Below are 13808 nucleotides of genomic sequence, written 5' to 3' on the forward strand. Positions count from 1 at the left end.
AATTTATAATGATCAGGGCGGCCTTATAATCGGCATGCCATCAGCATGAAAAGACAATTTGTAAACTTCTTATTTATTATTAAATTTCTTAGTTATCTATTGTATTTATTTAGCTTGCAGTATTTTCTACTGTGCAATGTACTGCCATCTAATGGGTGGTAAAGGTGGGACGATAACGCGCGCCGATTTCCAAAGAGAAACAAACAGAAATATGAACTCCGCACGTTTGTTAAAATTTCTTTTTCCCGTTTTGCCCCGGATATGCTCCATGAAATGATTTAAAATGAAAGTAGTCTATAGTTATAATAACATTCGATCATGATATTTTAGAGAAAAGTTCAACATTTAGTTTCCGATTTATAATGGTTAGGATAGTTCGCGGAACGCATCTAAAATCACTAGTAATCGAAAAAACGCACACGCGTCGCAAAAAATCTTGTTTTTAACGAATCCCTGGTAGAAATTCGAATATTTAAAATGGGCTGGAAAATATGAAATGGCTATGAGAAATAGCCTCGTCATAACTTGTGATGAAACGCTTTTTCTCCCATTTCTTGAGCATTTGTTGGTATGAACATAACCTTAAATCTTTCATATTGATATTAGTCCTTGTGTCGTACACTAATTTCAAAGAGGCTTACGGATTTTAATCGATTTCCAAACGGTTTACACAATTAACAGTCAATTAGGGTTATACAAGCACGACATATGAATCGATCACCTGTGCTTTGCTTTAGACAGTGAAATCTATTTTTACAAGCTTGGAAATTCCTTGTAATACTGTATGACTCTATTCTTACTCCAATAAATGCGTAAAAAATGTCCGAAAAAGCGTTTCATCGCTGTTCGAAAAATGGACCTATTTTTCGCCCATCTCTAGTATACGTGGTATGTTGTAGCTTTAAACTGAAAAAAGAGAAAAAAAACGAGAATTATACATTGAAATCCATTAAATAGAAGCTGAGATGTATAAGCAATGCAGTTTGCAATTATGCAAAGAATACAGGGTGAGAAAAAAATTTTTGAAGCTTAATATATTTGAAACTAACTGGTATCATAAACAACCGAAAGAAAGAGATTAAGGTGCTATATAATGCTAGCTAAATCCAAAAATTAAAACAAAAATATTTTTAGAGAAAATTGGTTTTTCTCTATCTGATACTGTCCTTCGGTGGTGATCAAGAATATTGGTTCGTCTCTATCGGTCTTCCCGGGGCTAGCAGGTTGTGTGGTGAGAAACGAGAGAAAGAACTTTAAGACATTTTTTCCTTCCTTCTCAACGTTTCGACGGACAATGCCACCCTCATCGGGAGACTGATGTGAAAAAATTGTATTAAAAACTTGTGGTATAACAATATATGTACAGTGTGAAGAATATAACTTAGAACTTCTCTCTCATCAGCTGTTCGATTCTAATTAGCGCGAGTCGAGATTTAAATAAAAGACTAGTTTCCGAAATGCTATACACATAGACCTACAAGAAAACGGTATTAATAAGAAGGAAGACACTCAAAATTTAAATACAGTATACACACACCTTATACACCAGCTGAAAACAAAACAAACATAAGCCAGACTCTCTTCTCACTGCTCCGCGATATATAAACACGACGAAAATCTCGACTCGCGCGAATTAGAATCGAACAGCTGAGAGACAAACATTGTTCACCTACGTTCGCCTGCCGCGCGGCGGAGAAGTGCCTTCTCAAAAAACTTTGTACCGATCTTCTCCATAATTGTAAGTTCTATTCTTCACACTGTACATACCAAGTAGCGCGGTAGCGCCACGAAGGCGAGTTTGAGAATCAGACAAAGACGCGGCGCCCGTGACACTATTTACTTCTATATTGGAGTTCGGATTTTTCATTATACAAAAAAAATACTCATCATTACTGTTGGTAAGGTTTTTTGGCTTATTAGAATGTTTTCGAAGCTGAACTATGATTTCCAACAAAAATATTAGTGAAAAGGCTGCTTATTTTTATAATATGTAAGTGTATAATCCACAAATGCTAAAATCACGTTTTTCTTCTTCAGCCCGAAATGTGTTAGGATCGTTAAGTTAGCCGCAAGAAGTGTTAGGACCGTGAAGTTGGCCGCACAGCTATATACAGATGGGAATTGCTTTCTCAAGAAAATATAATAATATATTACAATATTTAGAATTAAGAGGTTGCCGCTGCATACTCTGCGTTCCGGAGCAGTAACAGTAACTAGTTTGCCAGGGTAGCCGATGACAAGGTTCAGGTTGTTTTCGATGTCTTGGTATAAAAATCATTCAAGTACGGTGTCTAGGTGTACAGGATGGCCGATGACGACGTCTAGGTGGTGCGCTCCATGGTTTTTGGTGTCTAGGTAAATAAATCATTCGAGGGCAGTGTCCAGGTGTACAGGGTGGCCGATGACGAGGTCTAGGTCGTGCGCTTCGTGGTTTTTGGTGTCTAGGTAAATAAATCATACGATGACGGCGTCTAGGTGCACAGGGTGGCCGATAACGAGGTCTGGATAGTTCGCGCCGTGGTTTTTGGTGTCTAGGCGTAGAAATAATTCGAGGGTGGTGTATATCAGAACAATCAGTGATTTCATGTTAGTGATAAAAATGTTACAAAAAAGCTGTGGTCGAAAGATGCTAAAGATACTTGTATTTGATTTTTACGACATCGAATATGAAATACTCAAAAAAAATTACTAAAAAGGATTAAAATCTCTAAAAAAAATTAACTTTTAAAAAAGTAAAAGGTTAGGCGAGTTTGATATATTCTGCAACGAAATCACAGATAGAAAAGAACTGAGATCAATCAAACAAAGTCAAGTTTATTATATTCAATCGTAATAAAGCGAGGAACAACTCTCAATATAATTATTACGTAACTTGCCATGTCCGTTTCATGTGGTTTATTGGTTAACAACTGAAATTTTCTTTTTATTTATTAGAACGTCATACAAAAACACCATAAGTACAATGAAACGGACATGGCAAGTTACGTATAATTATAGATCTCAGTTCTTTTCTATCTGTAATTTCGTTGCAGAATATATCAAACTCGCCTAACCTTTTACTTTTTTAAAAGTTAATTTTTTTTAGATATTGTTATACAACAAGTTTTTAACAAAAATTTTTCACATCAGTCTCCTGATGAGGGCGGTATTGTCCGTCGAAACGTTGAGAAGAAAAGAAAAAATGTCTTAAAGTTCTTTCTCTCGTTTCTCACCACACAACCTGCCTCGGGAAGACCGATAGAGACGAACCAATATTCCAAAAATTTAAATTCATTATTGCCTTTTTACCCTCGAAAACGTAATCGCACTACTGTTGACGTGGCTTTTTTATCAAAAAACGAAACGAGAGTTTTTTCCACGACACACAGGCTTCGGCTTAGACAAATGCATAAGAACAGCAAACGCGTTGTAATTTTACAACTGCGTATGGTATGCGTTTGGGTTTGGGATGCATTCGCAAATCCGCCACGGGGTATTTTGTATTTCCAAACTTCTAGAAAAATAAAAAGTCCCATCGAAATTTTCATTCGACAGAACGATTCATTAAACTTAGCACTACGGCGCTACAGACTCGGTTTTTCATTTGCAAACTTTATTCAAAAAGTTTTATGTAATAGAAAAACAGTGTTTTTTGGGACGACACCACCTTAAGTAATAAAAGGATTTCGCTTTGTAGAGATGAATGTGAGACTCTGCGGCCTTTCCTTGGAGGCAAGTGTATCAGCTCGCGGATTCGATTCTCAAGTGCCGGCATCTGGCTGCAGCACGCTCGAGTTTGGCTGAGTGGCGCGCGCTGTTTGAGCTCGGGGCCTAATTATTGTTTTTTTTTTTTTTAGAGGGACAGCTTAGATGTGAGCGTCGGCGCTTTCCCCGGGTTTTTAATGATCTATAGTCGTGAACCGCTGTATGCGTGAGGGGACAGAGTGGGAAGTTCGTGTGTGTGTGTGTGTGTTTTTGAAACCATCAACGATTCAATTGTTATATGAATCATTATATACAAGAAGTCGGACACTTTAAAGTCGAAAAATCGAGTTCTTGCATTTTTAAAGGCACACTCAACAGACCAATTAGTTTTTTACATGCTTTTGGTCATACAGTATATGCAAAACACATGGATGCCACCTTCAAACCATATGCCAACAAAAAGTTACGGGACAATTACTTATTAACATTATTTTAGCGATCTCTTTATTTAATTATTTTATAAATGTATTCAAAACTCAAACAAGCACTCCACAATCAAGTATAAATCTGTATTTGATTATTGTTCTTTCTCAAAAAGTTCATCTTCATAGTCTCCTGCATCCAGCTGCAGCGTGGAGTAGATGCAATCACTGCAGTCCCGAAACGCGCAGATTTCCGCAAAATTTAAACCTTCACGCAGGCTACAATTTATCTGGTCGCATAATACACCTAATAATATCTGGCCCGCACGTCTCACCCCAGCTATATATTGCTGGCGTTCCGCTTGCCAATTTCGATACCCTCCGCCACTCCCGGAATGTAATACAAGTCCATCTCCTGGCCGCCAACCCAAAGAGAGTAGGAAATGCGCAGAGCCAGAGAAAGGAGCTCCGTACAAGACGGAGGCAGGAAGCGAAAAAAATCCGCGTCGAAAGTCGCATCGATCCCTTTGTGTCGCGCGCGCGCGCGCGCCTGGGCAGAAAACCTGCTACCTCCACCTCCCCTTTCTCTGCATGGGCTACGGCCGATCCCGGGCGACAAAGGAAACGAGAGAAGCCCTATTACGCGCCTGAAGATCCTGCGGCGCTGCAGACATAGGTGATGTGCCACTGTAGTGCGCGCGCAAAGGATGTGGAGAGCAAAAATAGTGGCGCGAGCGCACGCGGGAAAAAAGGTAGAAGCCGAGACGAGCTCGAGGAAGTGGCGGCCTTGCGTCTGTGTACAGAAAGAGCCGAAGGAAAAAGGAGCTATAATGCGCAGTCGCTGCGCGCGCGGACCAACGTTTATACACGTGCACACGAGAAAGAGAGAGAGAGAGAGAGAGAGAGAGAGAGAGAGAGAGAGAGAGAGAGAGAGAGAGAGAGAGAGAGAGAGAGAGAGAGAGCTTTTGCAGTGAACGACCGAGCACGTTGCTGCTGCCGCTGCTTTGTTTGCTGCAGCCTCTAAGCGGCGACCTGTACGACGATTATTATGGGGCAGGGTCTGCAGGATGCGAGCAGTCGCTATGCTCGTGCTATTATACACGCATTTATGCCGAGAACTAAGTTTTCAAGGAATCAGACGAATTTCTATGATTTTTCAAGCGAGTATCGCGTAGAGCGAGCTATAAATAATATGCTTTTCATGATTTACTATTACTAGCAAATTTCACTATCTGCAATGCTCTCAATCAAGCACAGATTTTGTCGTGTATTGTCTTCGTTAGATTCGCGTAAAGTACTTGCTGTATATACGCTTATTTCAATGCCTTCTCTAGCTGTTGCGTTATATTACAATTACTTCCCTGGTAGAAACGTTAACGGTTAATAAGCTAAGTTTTGGGCCACTTAGCGAAGTTGTGGTTAACAATTTAAATAAATAAGAGTTTAAACATTATAAATGCATAGATATACACATTAACTCAAGATAAAACAGAACATTTGCTTGAAATTTGTCAAATGAAATTATAGAAAAACATCTTGCAATCATGAAAAATCAAAATATTTGTAATAAAACATGCAAACGATTTAATGCAAGAAAAAAAGGAAAAAACTATTTTTAACTTAAAAATAATACTCTCTTGCTATAATAGACATGCATCACTAAAATATTAGCAACATTTTGCTTTATTTTTTTGCATTCAAATTAATTGATAATAATGCAGGTCAACTAAACTTAACTTTTTAACGGTTTTCACCCGTTAATTTTCTACCAGGGTTTCGTATATACATAAAGGCGGTATGATTGACAAAAAAAAAATAAATAAATAAATAAAAAAACAAACGAAACAAAGAGCTGTCAAAATGCGCGCATCAACTAGTGATAACGGATCGATATAACCTACATCCGGCGTCGAACACTCGCACTTCGTACGCTTCACCTCTGCAACCAATAACAACCACAACAGATCGCGTATACGCGCAATCCAGAAAAAAAAAACGGTAGTCTCCCGTGCGCGCAAACACAAGTGATTCCCAATACAAATCGTCGAGGTAAAAGAAAGCCGCAGCGAGTTATGCGCGTATGAGATTGCAATGCGCACAGCGGAATTCGCCTGACTCACGCGCGCATTTCTCTCGCGGGGGCAAAAGAGGCCACGCGCTGAGACACTATAACGACGAATGCGATAAGGTTTTCGCAACGCCATCAGGAAATACCTTACGGCTTCGTTCTTCTTTTTCTTTCCCCTCGTACTTCTTCGGCTGTTGCCTGCCGAGGCTCTTGGTCGCGTTTTTTTTTTTGTATTCTCTCCCCGCAGAGGATGTGCCTTTTTTCGTCGTCAGGCGCGCGCTCGCATCGTCTCTTTTTCTGTGCTTCGTCCCGCCGAGACGTGTGGAACTTTACACGCCGAGCGACAGTGGTTTTAAATGCCCACTCGGCTGCGAGCGGAAGGTCCCGCTAGCTTTCAGGTTTCCAAGAGAGAGAGAGAGAGAGAGCCTCGACGATGCGCACATCCCTATTTTTTTAACGATTTTCTATATTGGTTCGAGCTTCTCTTTTCCTTTTTAGCTTTGTGCACGCAATTTACGGTATTTTTCAAAATTACACACTTTGTGTGCCTCGTGTAATTAAATTTGACTGCGATGCTTTCGTGAGTGTAGGCTGCCACTATTGTAACGCGTTATTGGCGTCAGTGATTGATAATCCACGTCGCGGCTCGAGCGATGTAAGATAATCTGAAACGTCATTTGAACTATATGATCCTTCAGGTTTCCCGTAGCATTTAACGACGTAATCGCATGCAGGAAACTCGTGAGTAAGGAGCTCGCAAGCCCGGTGAAAATAACGTGCGCCCTTATTGTAGCACGCTCCTCACCGATCCGGTTTTCAGCTCTGATTTCGATTTCTCGTTTTTGCTGCAATCATGTCAATCGAGATGACGTCTTTATTCTCTGTTCGACGATTCGCGGAGACCGTAAAAAAGTCGAATTCCTCGTAAAGTACAGCGAAATGTCGTGCGAGCTCGTTCGCAAAAAATCGCTTCCTATAGTCCAGCTGCATTTTATTATTAAATATTTTTTTCTTAATACCTAATTTAGATTAAAATAGTTTCACGATACTTAATTATACGACCTTTCAAGTGCCGTTTCGAACGTCGATTAAAATTCATTTAAAAAATTAAGAGCACGAGCGTTTTGAACAGCATTCTACAAAGCTCGGCTCGGTGTAAAACCGTATGAAATTCATTAAGCCATTAGCAATCTACACCCACGGGTCTACAGCCCACGTGAAATCGTGCTCCCACATAGAAAGAGTTACGCATCTGATAAAAATGCATTAGTGAGATCTGATCTCACGTCCAACAGAAACGTTTTATTTATTTACTTATTTAATAAGTGCAATCATGAACAGAGCGAGATTTTCTATACGTTTCTGCTGCTACGCGTTATGCACACTCCCCTCTCGCTCGCTGATGACCAGGAACTATATTCTTGATGCGGAATTTTAGAGCTCGCAACCCTAGTTTTGGTGTTATCATCCGGATGGTACTTCCATTAATGGTAGTTTAACCTATATATAACAGGCGCATAAGTAATTTTTAAAACTTTAAACTTTTCAAAAAACTTGATGGATATCCATATGTATAATCCACATAAAATATCCGCATAGAATCCATACAAATCTATATGGAATCCATATAAATCCATATGGATTATCCACATGGATCATCCATTAAATATCCACCTCTATATTTGCCGTAAACATGTACACACGTTAGGAGCAATAATGATTGCTTATAATCCGTGTACATCTTACAAATATTCTATATGAAACTAAAACAGTTTGTATGTATACTATAGATTTCTATAGTATACATACAAAATATTGCGGGTAATATCTGTATATTAATAGTTAAGATATAAATTTCATGGCTATCGTGCGTAGTGTTGCGTGCAGATGGCGTTTCTCTCGTACCGCCTAACCTCAAAATCCGTCATCCTCTTTCATACAAAAAATATTCTTGAGGGTTTATTTATCATAAATAATCAATAAATCATTAATAATAGAACTAAAGCAACTGAATATTCCCAAGGAAGCATGCAAAGTGTCTTTGGGATGATATAATGTCAAAATTCAAAATGTTGTCTTTCATCGGCTTTTTGGGTCTAAATACCAGATGTGACAGTTCTAGAGATATACAAATCTTATAAAAATCTAATATAATCTCAAACTTCTGATCGTTCTCAGCACACCATTGAATATAAAGCAGATTGCCAGTATTATCCGAATCAGGATCAGGACTTACATTCAATTGTGGCTTCCAAAAATCATCAGGAACTAGCATGAAATAATACAACGTATTAATAGCTGTCATGATAAAGTCTTCGTCGGCTCTCATAGAGATCTCTGGGCGTGCAACCAGGGAAATCCGGTACAAACCATATATCAATTTCCTCAAATCATATCAATCTAACAAGATTGAGGAGATTTCATAATGAGTACCCCGTCTGCCTCGATCGAAAACTGCCTACTGAAAAATAAAACGATTTTTTAAATGTATATTTTACAAAGCATTTACTTACTTACATCTCATATTGCTATATACTCAAAGAATCTGTACGGGTTAGGAGCAGAAGAGTGAAGTGTTCTGGAGTTCAGGCAGAACTTGGAATCAGTTTATTTTAGTATTTATTTTGGTACAATAAGTCTCAATATTTTACAAAGTTTTCTTCGCAATTTCGCCTTAGCCTAAGGTTATTAGGTCCACTGCTCTTAGTCAGAACTGCGAACGAAGTGTCCGTCCGTTCTAATTTTCCGCCGAGCCGGCATCCAATTCCGCGGACCGACTTGCTGTTCATACATACCTGAATATGCATCACACATCCTACGCTTAGAAGGATTTGCGTAGGTCCTATACGCTAGCGCACTGCACGTAACATACCTCGTGTATCACGCAAATCTAGCACGCAAATCTAGCACGCAAATCTCGCACACCGTATATCGCACTCATAGCCTCTTGTAACTGCTCCCTTACGGGTCTTAGATGCTTTTGCAACGAATCTTTTTGCAACTCTTTTTCCCACTCTGGTATAGAGACTCCACCAGGGTTGCATCTCGCGATTTAAGATATTGCAAGATGCTCTACTCCTCATTATGCATTGTCACTACTCACTACTCTCAGGTAGTCACTTCACCTGTAATCCACTGACTCTATTGTGTAATGATGGAAATTGGTTTACCTTGCGCGGATAACCTTGTTTATAGACTTCGCTTTACTCTTTTAAGAAATGCCAAAAACTGATAAATAAAGTTCAAATGAAATTCTATAATTGACCGGATTGAATGAAATATAAAAGTCATTTTTATTGGCTGATTTAAGATTTCAGCCGTGATCACCGATACCAAGCAAAATTCAAAATTTTCATCTCACCGAGACTAACCACATAATGAAAATTCCAATAAGTATATTTTTAGTCAGTTATGCTAATATAAACATAAATCATAATCTATTAATTTGTTTACTTCCATTACTATTATTTAAAGATTATTTTTTAAAATAATTTGTCAGTATACATTCTACGTTACTATCTAAAACATTATTTTCTATAATTTGTCAGGATATATTGCCGCGTCACTATTAAGCATTATCGTTACTAATAATTTAAGGAAAACTCTGATAGTTCTTAATCTACAGGTTTAGTTTTTTGCATGGTGCACTAAAACTCAAATGTAACAAATTTCAATTAAGCTTAGTAATATTCAGTTCATAATCTCCAAGAAGATCTGCGCAAAAGTATGCAAAGGGGGACACAACATCTTTAAATCCTCAAAAAAATAATTATGAGTAAAAATGACAAAATTATAGTAAATCATTTAATTTTTTTAGTGATATTTAGTATAAATACCTTTAACTCTACCATGCTAAACCCTTAATTATCCCTGCTGGCCCATTGTGGCACTCGGTGCAATGTTTATGAATGCAGGGATTGAAATTTGAATGCTGAGATGTGGTTTGACGATGAAAATACTGAATTTTTTCTGTACTATATTAAACATTTTTATAGGTGAGAAACAAACTATCATGCGCGTCCCGCCATCTATCTCGTAATCTTATTGGCCAATCGACGAATCGACGACCAATCAGAGAACGAATAGAATGATGATTCCTTTCTTGACACCGTACAAACTTTACACAAAAATAACCCTACACCCTACACAAAAAAAAGCTCTACACAGATATTTACTACACACAAAAACTCTACACGCATTTTTGATTATTTGACTATACCGTCAAACTCTACACAATCGTATAAGCTATTGTTATCTATTGTTGCAACAATATGTTATACAATTGTGTAGACAGTTTTACGGTGTAGTTAAATAATCAAAAATGCGTGTAGAGTTTTTGTGTGTAGTAAATATCTGTGTAGAGTTTTTTCGTGTAGTAAATATGTGTGTAGGGTGTAGGGTTATTTTTGTGTAGAGTTTGTACGGTGTCCCTCTCTTTTTTAGAGTAGGATAACACTTTTTGTGTATAAAACATATTCTAAAGATTCAAATCAAAATCTCTGCATTCATACTAAAACTGCAGGTGTACAAAGTATCCTCCTTGAATTTGAGCCCAAAAGAACCGTTCGTTCACTTGAAATCCTATACATACAGTGAATAAATTCACAAAGCATTGCACTGAGTGCCACAATGGGCCAGCAGGGATAATTAAGGTTTTAGCACGGTAAAGTTAAAGGTATTTATACTAAAAATCCCTAAATAGGCGCGACAGCGGATTTATTCTAGTCAGTGCTATAAAATAGTGAACGATACTCGTGGCATAAATAGTCCGATACGGCTACATATACGCCGTGCCGTAATGGACTATTTGTGCCATTTGTATCGTAATATACTTGTTGAAAAATAAAAATCAAGCAGGGTATAGCTTCTTACGGTGAATATATTTATTAATAAAAAAAAGAACAAGAAATTAATACAAGTATGACAGCGTAGTCAGATGTTAGTGAAGCGTTCGACTGGACAACTGCTCGCTTGCTAAGTATTGTTGGTTGTACTTACTTGCTTCTTTCCTAAGGGAGCTAATAATTGTAAAAGTAATTTTTGGAATTTCTGTAAAAACATGTAGCAAGTGTGTTTAGATGCAAGACAGATGCTATGCAGCTCATTTACTCGCCAGAAACAATGGTTTGCAATATTTTGAGAGTTCGAAATTCAACCAAAATGCTTCGTGCCCCCTTAAACGTCAGGCCTTTTCATGAAAATAATTACAAAGTTTCGCTCGCTCTAGCATATATAGACCTTAAAACGGTTTACACGACTTAAGAAAAAAGTCCTAAAAAGCTACATTTGCCCTGGTAGAAATTCGAATATTTAAAATGGGCTGAAAACTATGAAATGGCTATGAGAAATAGCCTAGGCATAATTGAGCTTTTATTGGAATGAACATAACCTTAAATCTTTCGTATTGATATTAGTCTTTGTGTCGTACACTAATTTCAAAGAGGCTTACGGATTTTAATCGATTTCCAAACGGTTTACACAATTAACAGTCAATTAGAGTTATACAAGCAGGACATACGAAGATATTCGTGATTTTCTTATTTTTTCACTTTTTTCACCCGACTTATTTTGCGTAGTACTTTCGTAGCCATCAACTAGCTATCACCTGTGCTTTGCTTTAGACAATGAAATCTATTTTTACAAGCTTGAAATTTCCTTGTGATACGGTATGGCTCTATTCTTACTCCAATAAATGCGTAAAAAATGTCCGAAAAAGCGTTTCATCGCTGGTCGAAAAATGGACCTATTGTTCGCCCATCTCTATAGTAATACGTGGTCTGTTGTAGCTTTAAACTGATATCGATTTCTACCAGGGTGGAATACAATCGAATTCACGCGACGTAAGCGCTGCCTCGATCGTAGAAGGAGAAAAGCTTTGCGATTTCACAGTCGCAATAGAGAGGGGATAATTTTCGGAGATGCCATATCAGTCAAGCAAGCATCAACAAAGACTTGTTCACGGCCGTTGACACATTCCAAGTCTTTCAATCCACGCTGATCGACTTGTCTTGATAATTCAGTGCAGGGCAGGATATATTGGTTGCCCTATACTACTGCTTGTGCATTTTTCGATCGGCGAAGATGGATCAGCCCCAACAACCAAAGCCCAAGAAGATTACAAAGAGAAGAATTAGTCTTCACAGCCGAAGTGAATTGTTGATAGAAGACAACGATTTTTCGACAAATCATCAAGATCATCAAGATCATCAAAATCAAACACAAGCAGTCTCTCACGATGGACTTCGCGACGAGAAAACGACTCCTATCGTTCACAAAGACATTGAACTGCCGCAGAAAGCCAATCTTGCGAGACCCGTCGATTTGTTATACCCATCGTTCTTCAAGAAGATGTTGTCCAATATTCAATTTGCTCATGAGTTCTTAGGTATGTCGTATTATAATGAAGAAGAAAACTCGGTCGATCTGCCAGATGGTCAGCAGCAGAGACGGGTCGTTTCGCAAGCTCAATTAGAAAACCGTATTCTGGCTTATAGACTCCTGCAAGCTCTCCAACGGTCTAACCGAATAATCGATACTTCGGCTGGTAAGTATGATTAAATTTATTTATTATTTTATGTAAGAATAGTAGAATTAACGTGGGCACCTGCACGTGAAAATTTTAACGGTAAATATGATCAAATCATACTTATTTATCTCTGTTGACAGCTGTAATGCCAAAACGAAACTTCGAGAATCATGGTATACAGAGAATGAGATTTCCTATTTTTTCGGAAAAAAAATCCAATTTTCCAAGGCACCGTGCGATGGCTTCGGCTAAGACGCTGCGTGAGCGTTTCGGACTCGGAGTGACCTGGCCAACTTCTGTGGTTCTCAATCATTGCGAAAACCAATTGATTCTTCTGTTGGAAGACGGAAACGGCGATACCGACAAACGTGAGTTCATCCGCCAAACGATAGTTACGATCAATCGGCAGCGACAGCTTCGAAGGCCTATATCGGATAAATCAATTATGGAACTTCTTGATTTTGTAGAAAAGGAAGAAGCAGCAAGGACACAACGAGCAGCGGAGTTATCTATAAAGTTACATAATAGGTTACCTTAAAAGTCATGCATAAGTATCGGTGAGGATTTGAAAAATATTTATTTTTTGTAATAGAAGTATTCTGTAGTATAAGCGTGCCTTATCAGCTAGCCTGTTGCTGTAATTTTCGAGAAATTTTGCATTTTTAATCAACGTACTTGACGTATCTTTTAATTGTATAGTAGTTCTGTTAAGAAGATTTTTTAGTGTGTACGTACATGCTTGTGTATTGTTATATTTTTAGTCTTTGTTGGAATAACGTCGTTTCATGTGATTTCATTAATTGACATCCGTATGTGTTGTAATTTCTTTTAAATGGATAACTTGTTATATAAAGAGCAATTGTACACGTTATAGATTAAAATTATGTTTAAATTATATGTAGATGCTCAGCTATTTTTATTCCGATTCAATAAAAAATAATTTGTCATGTTCACAAATATTATAATTTTAATTATAACTATAAGCATTTTTCATTCAACCCCTATCGGCCCTATCCCCCGCATGAAAGAATGATTGTAATGACATCAATAACAATCGTGCGTTGATTGCAGTAAAGGTTAATTCACAATAATAAAAATGCAGGTGCAA

The 13808-nt window shown here is 38.0% G+C and overlaps 1 protein-coding gene across 3 annotated transcripts; it reads left to right on the plus strand.

The window, feature by feature from the left end:
• Positions 1–1638: 1638 nt before the first annotated feature.
• On the plus strand, positions 1639–13677 carry LOC100680496. Of its 3 annotated transcripts, XM_003426241.4 has the most exons (4): positions 1640–1738; positions 11988–12718; positions 12841–13068; positions 13168–13674. In XM_003426241.4, exons 2-4 carry the CDS (start codon positions 12256–12258, stop codon positions 13236–13238), a joined length of 762 nt encoding a protein of 253 aa, XP_003426289.1. In that variant the 5' UTR covers positions 1640–1738; positions 11988–12255; the 3' UTR covers positions 13239–13674. The 3 variants fall into 3 exon arrangements, with proteins under 3 accessions (XP_008206000.1, XP_003426289.1, XP_016843246.1); XM_008207778.3 differs by having other exon boundaries at positions 1639–1738; positions 12841–13677; XM_016987757.2 differs by having other exon boundaries at positions 1648–1738; positions 11961–12718; positions 12841–13677.
• Positions 13678–13808: the final 131 nt, after the last annotated feature.

The sequence above is a fragment of the Nasonia vitripennis genome, chromosome 5 (assembly GCF_009193385.2).
Source record: "Nasonia vitripennis strain AsymCx chromosome 5, Nvit_psr_1.1, whole genome shotgun sequence".
Classification (NCBI taxonomy): Eukaryota; Metazoa; Arthropoda; class Insecta; order Hymenoptera; family Pteromalidae; genus Nasonia; species Nasonia vitripennis.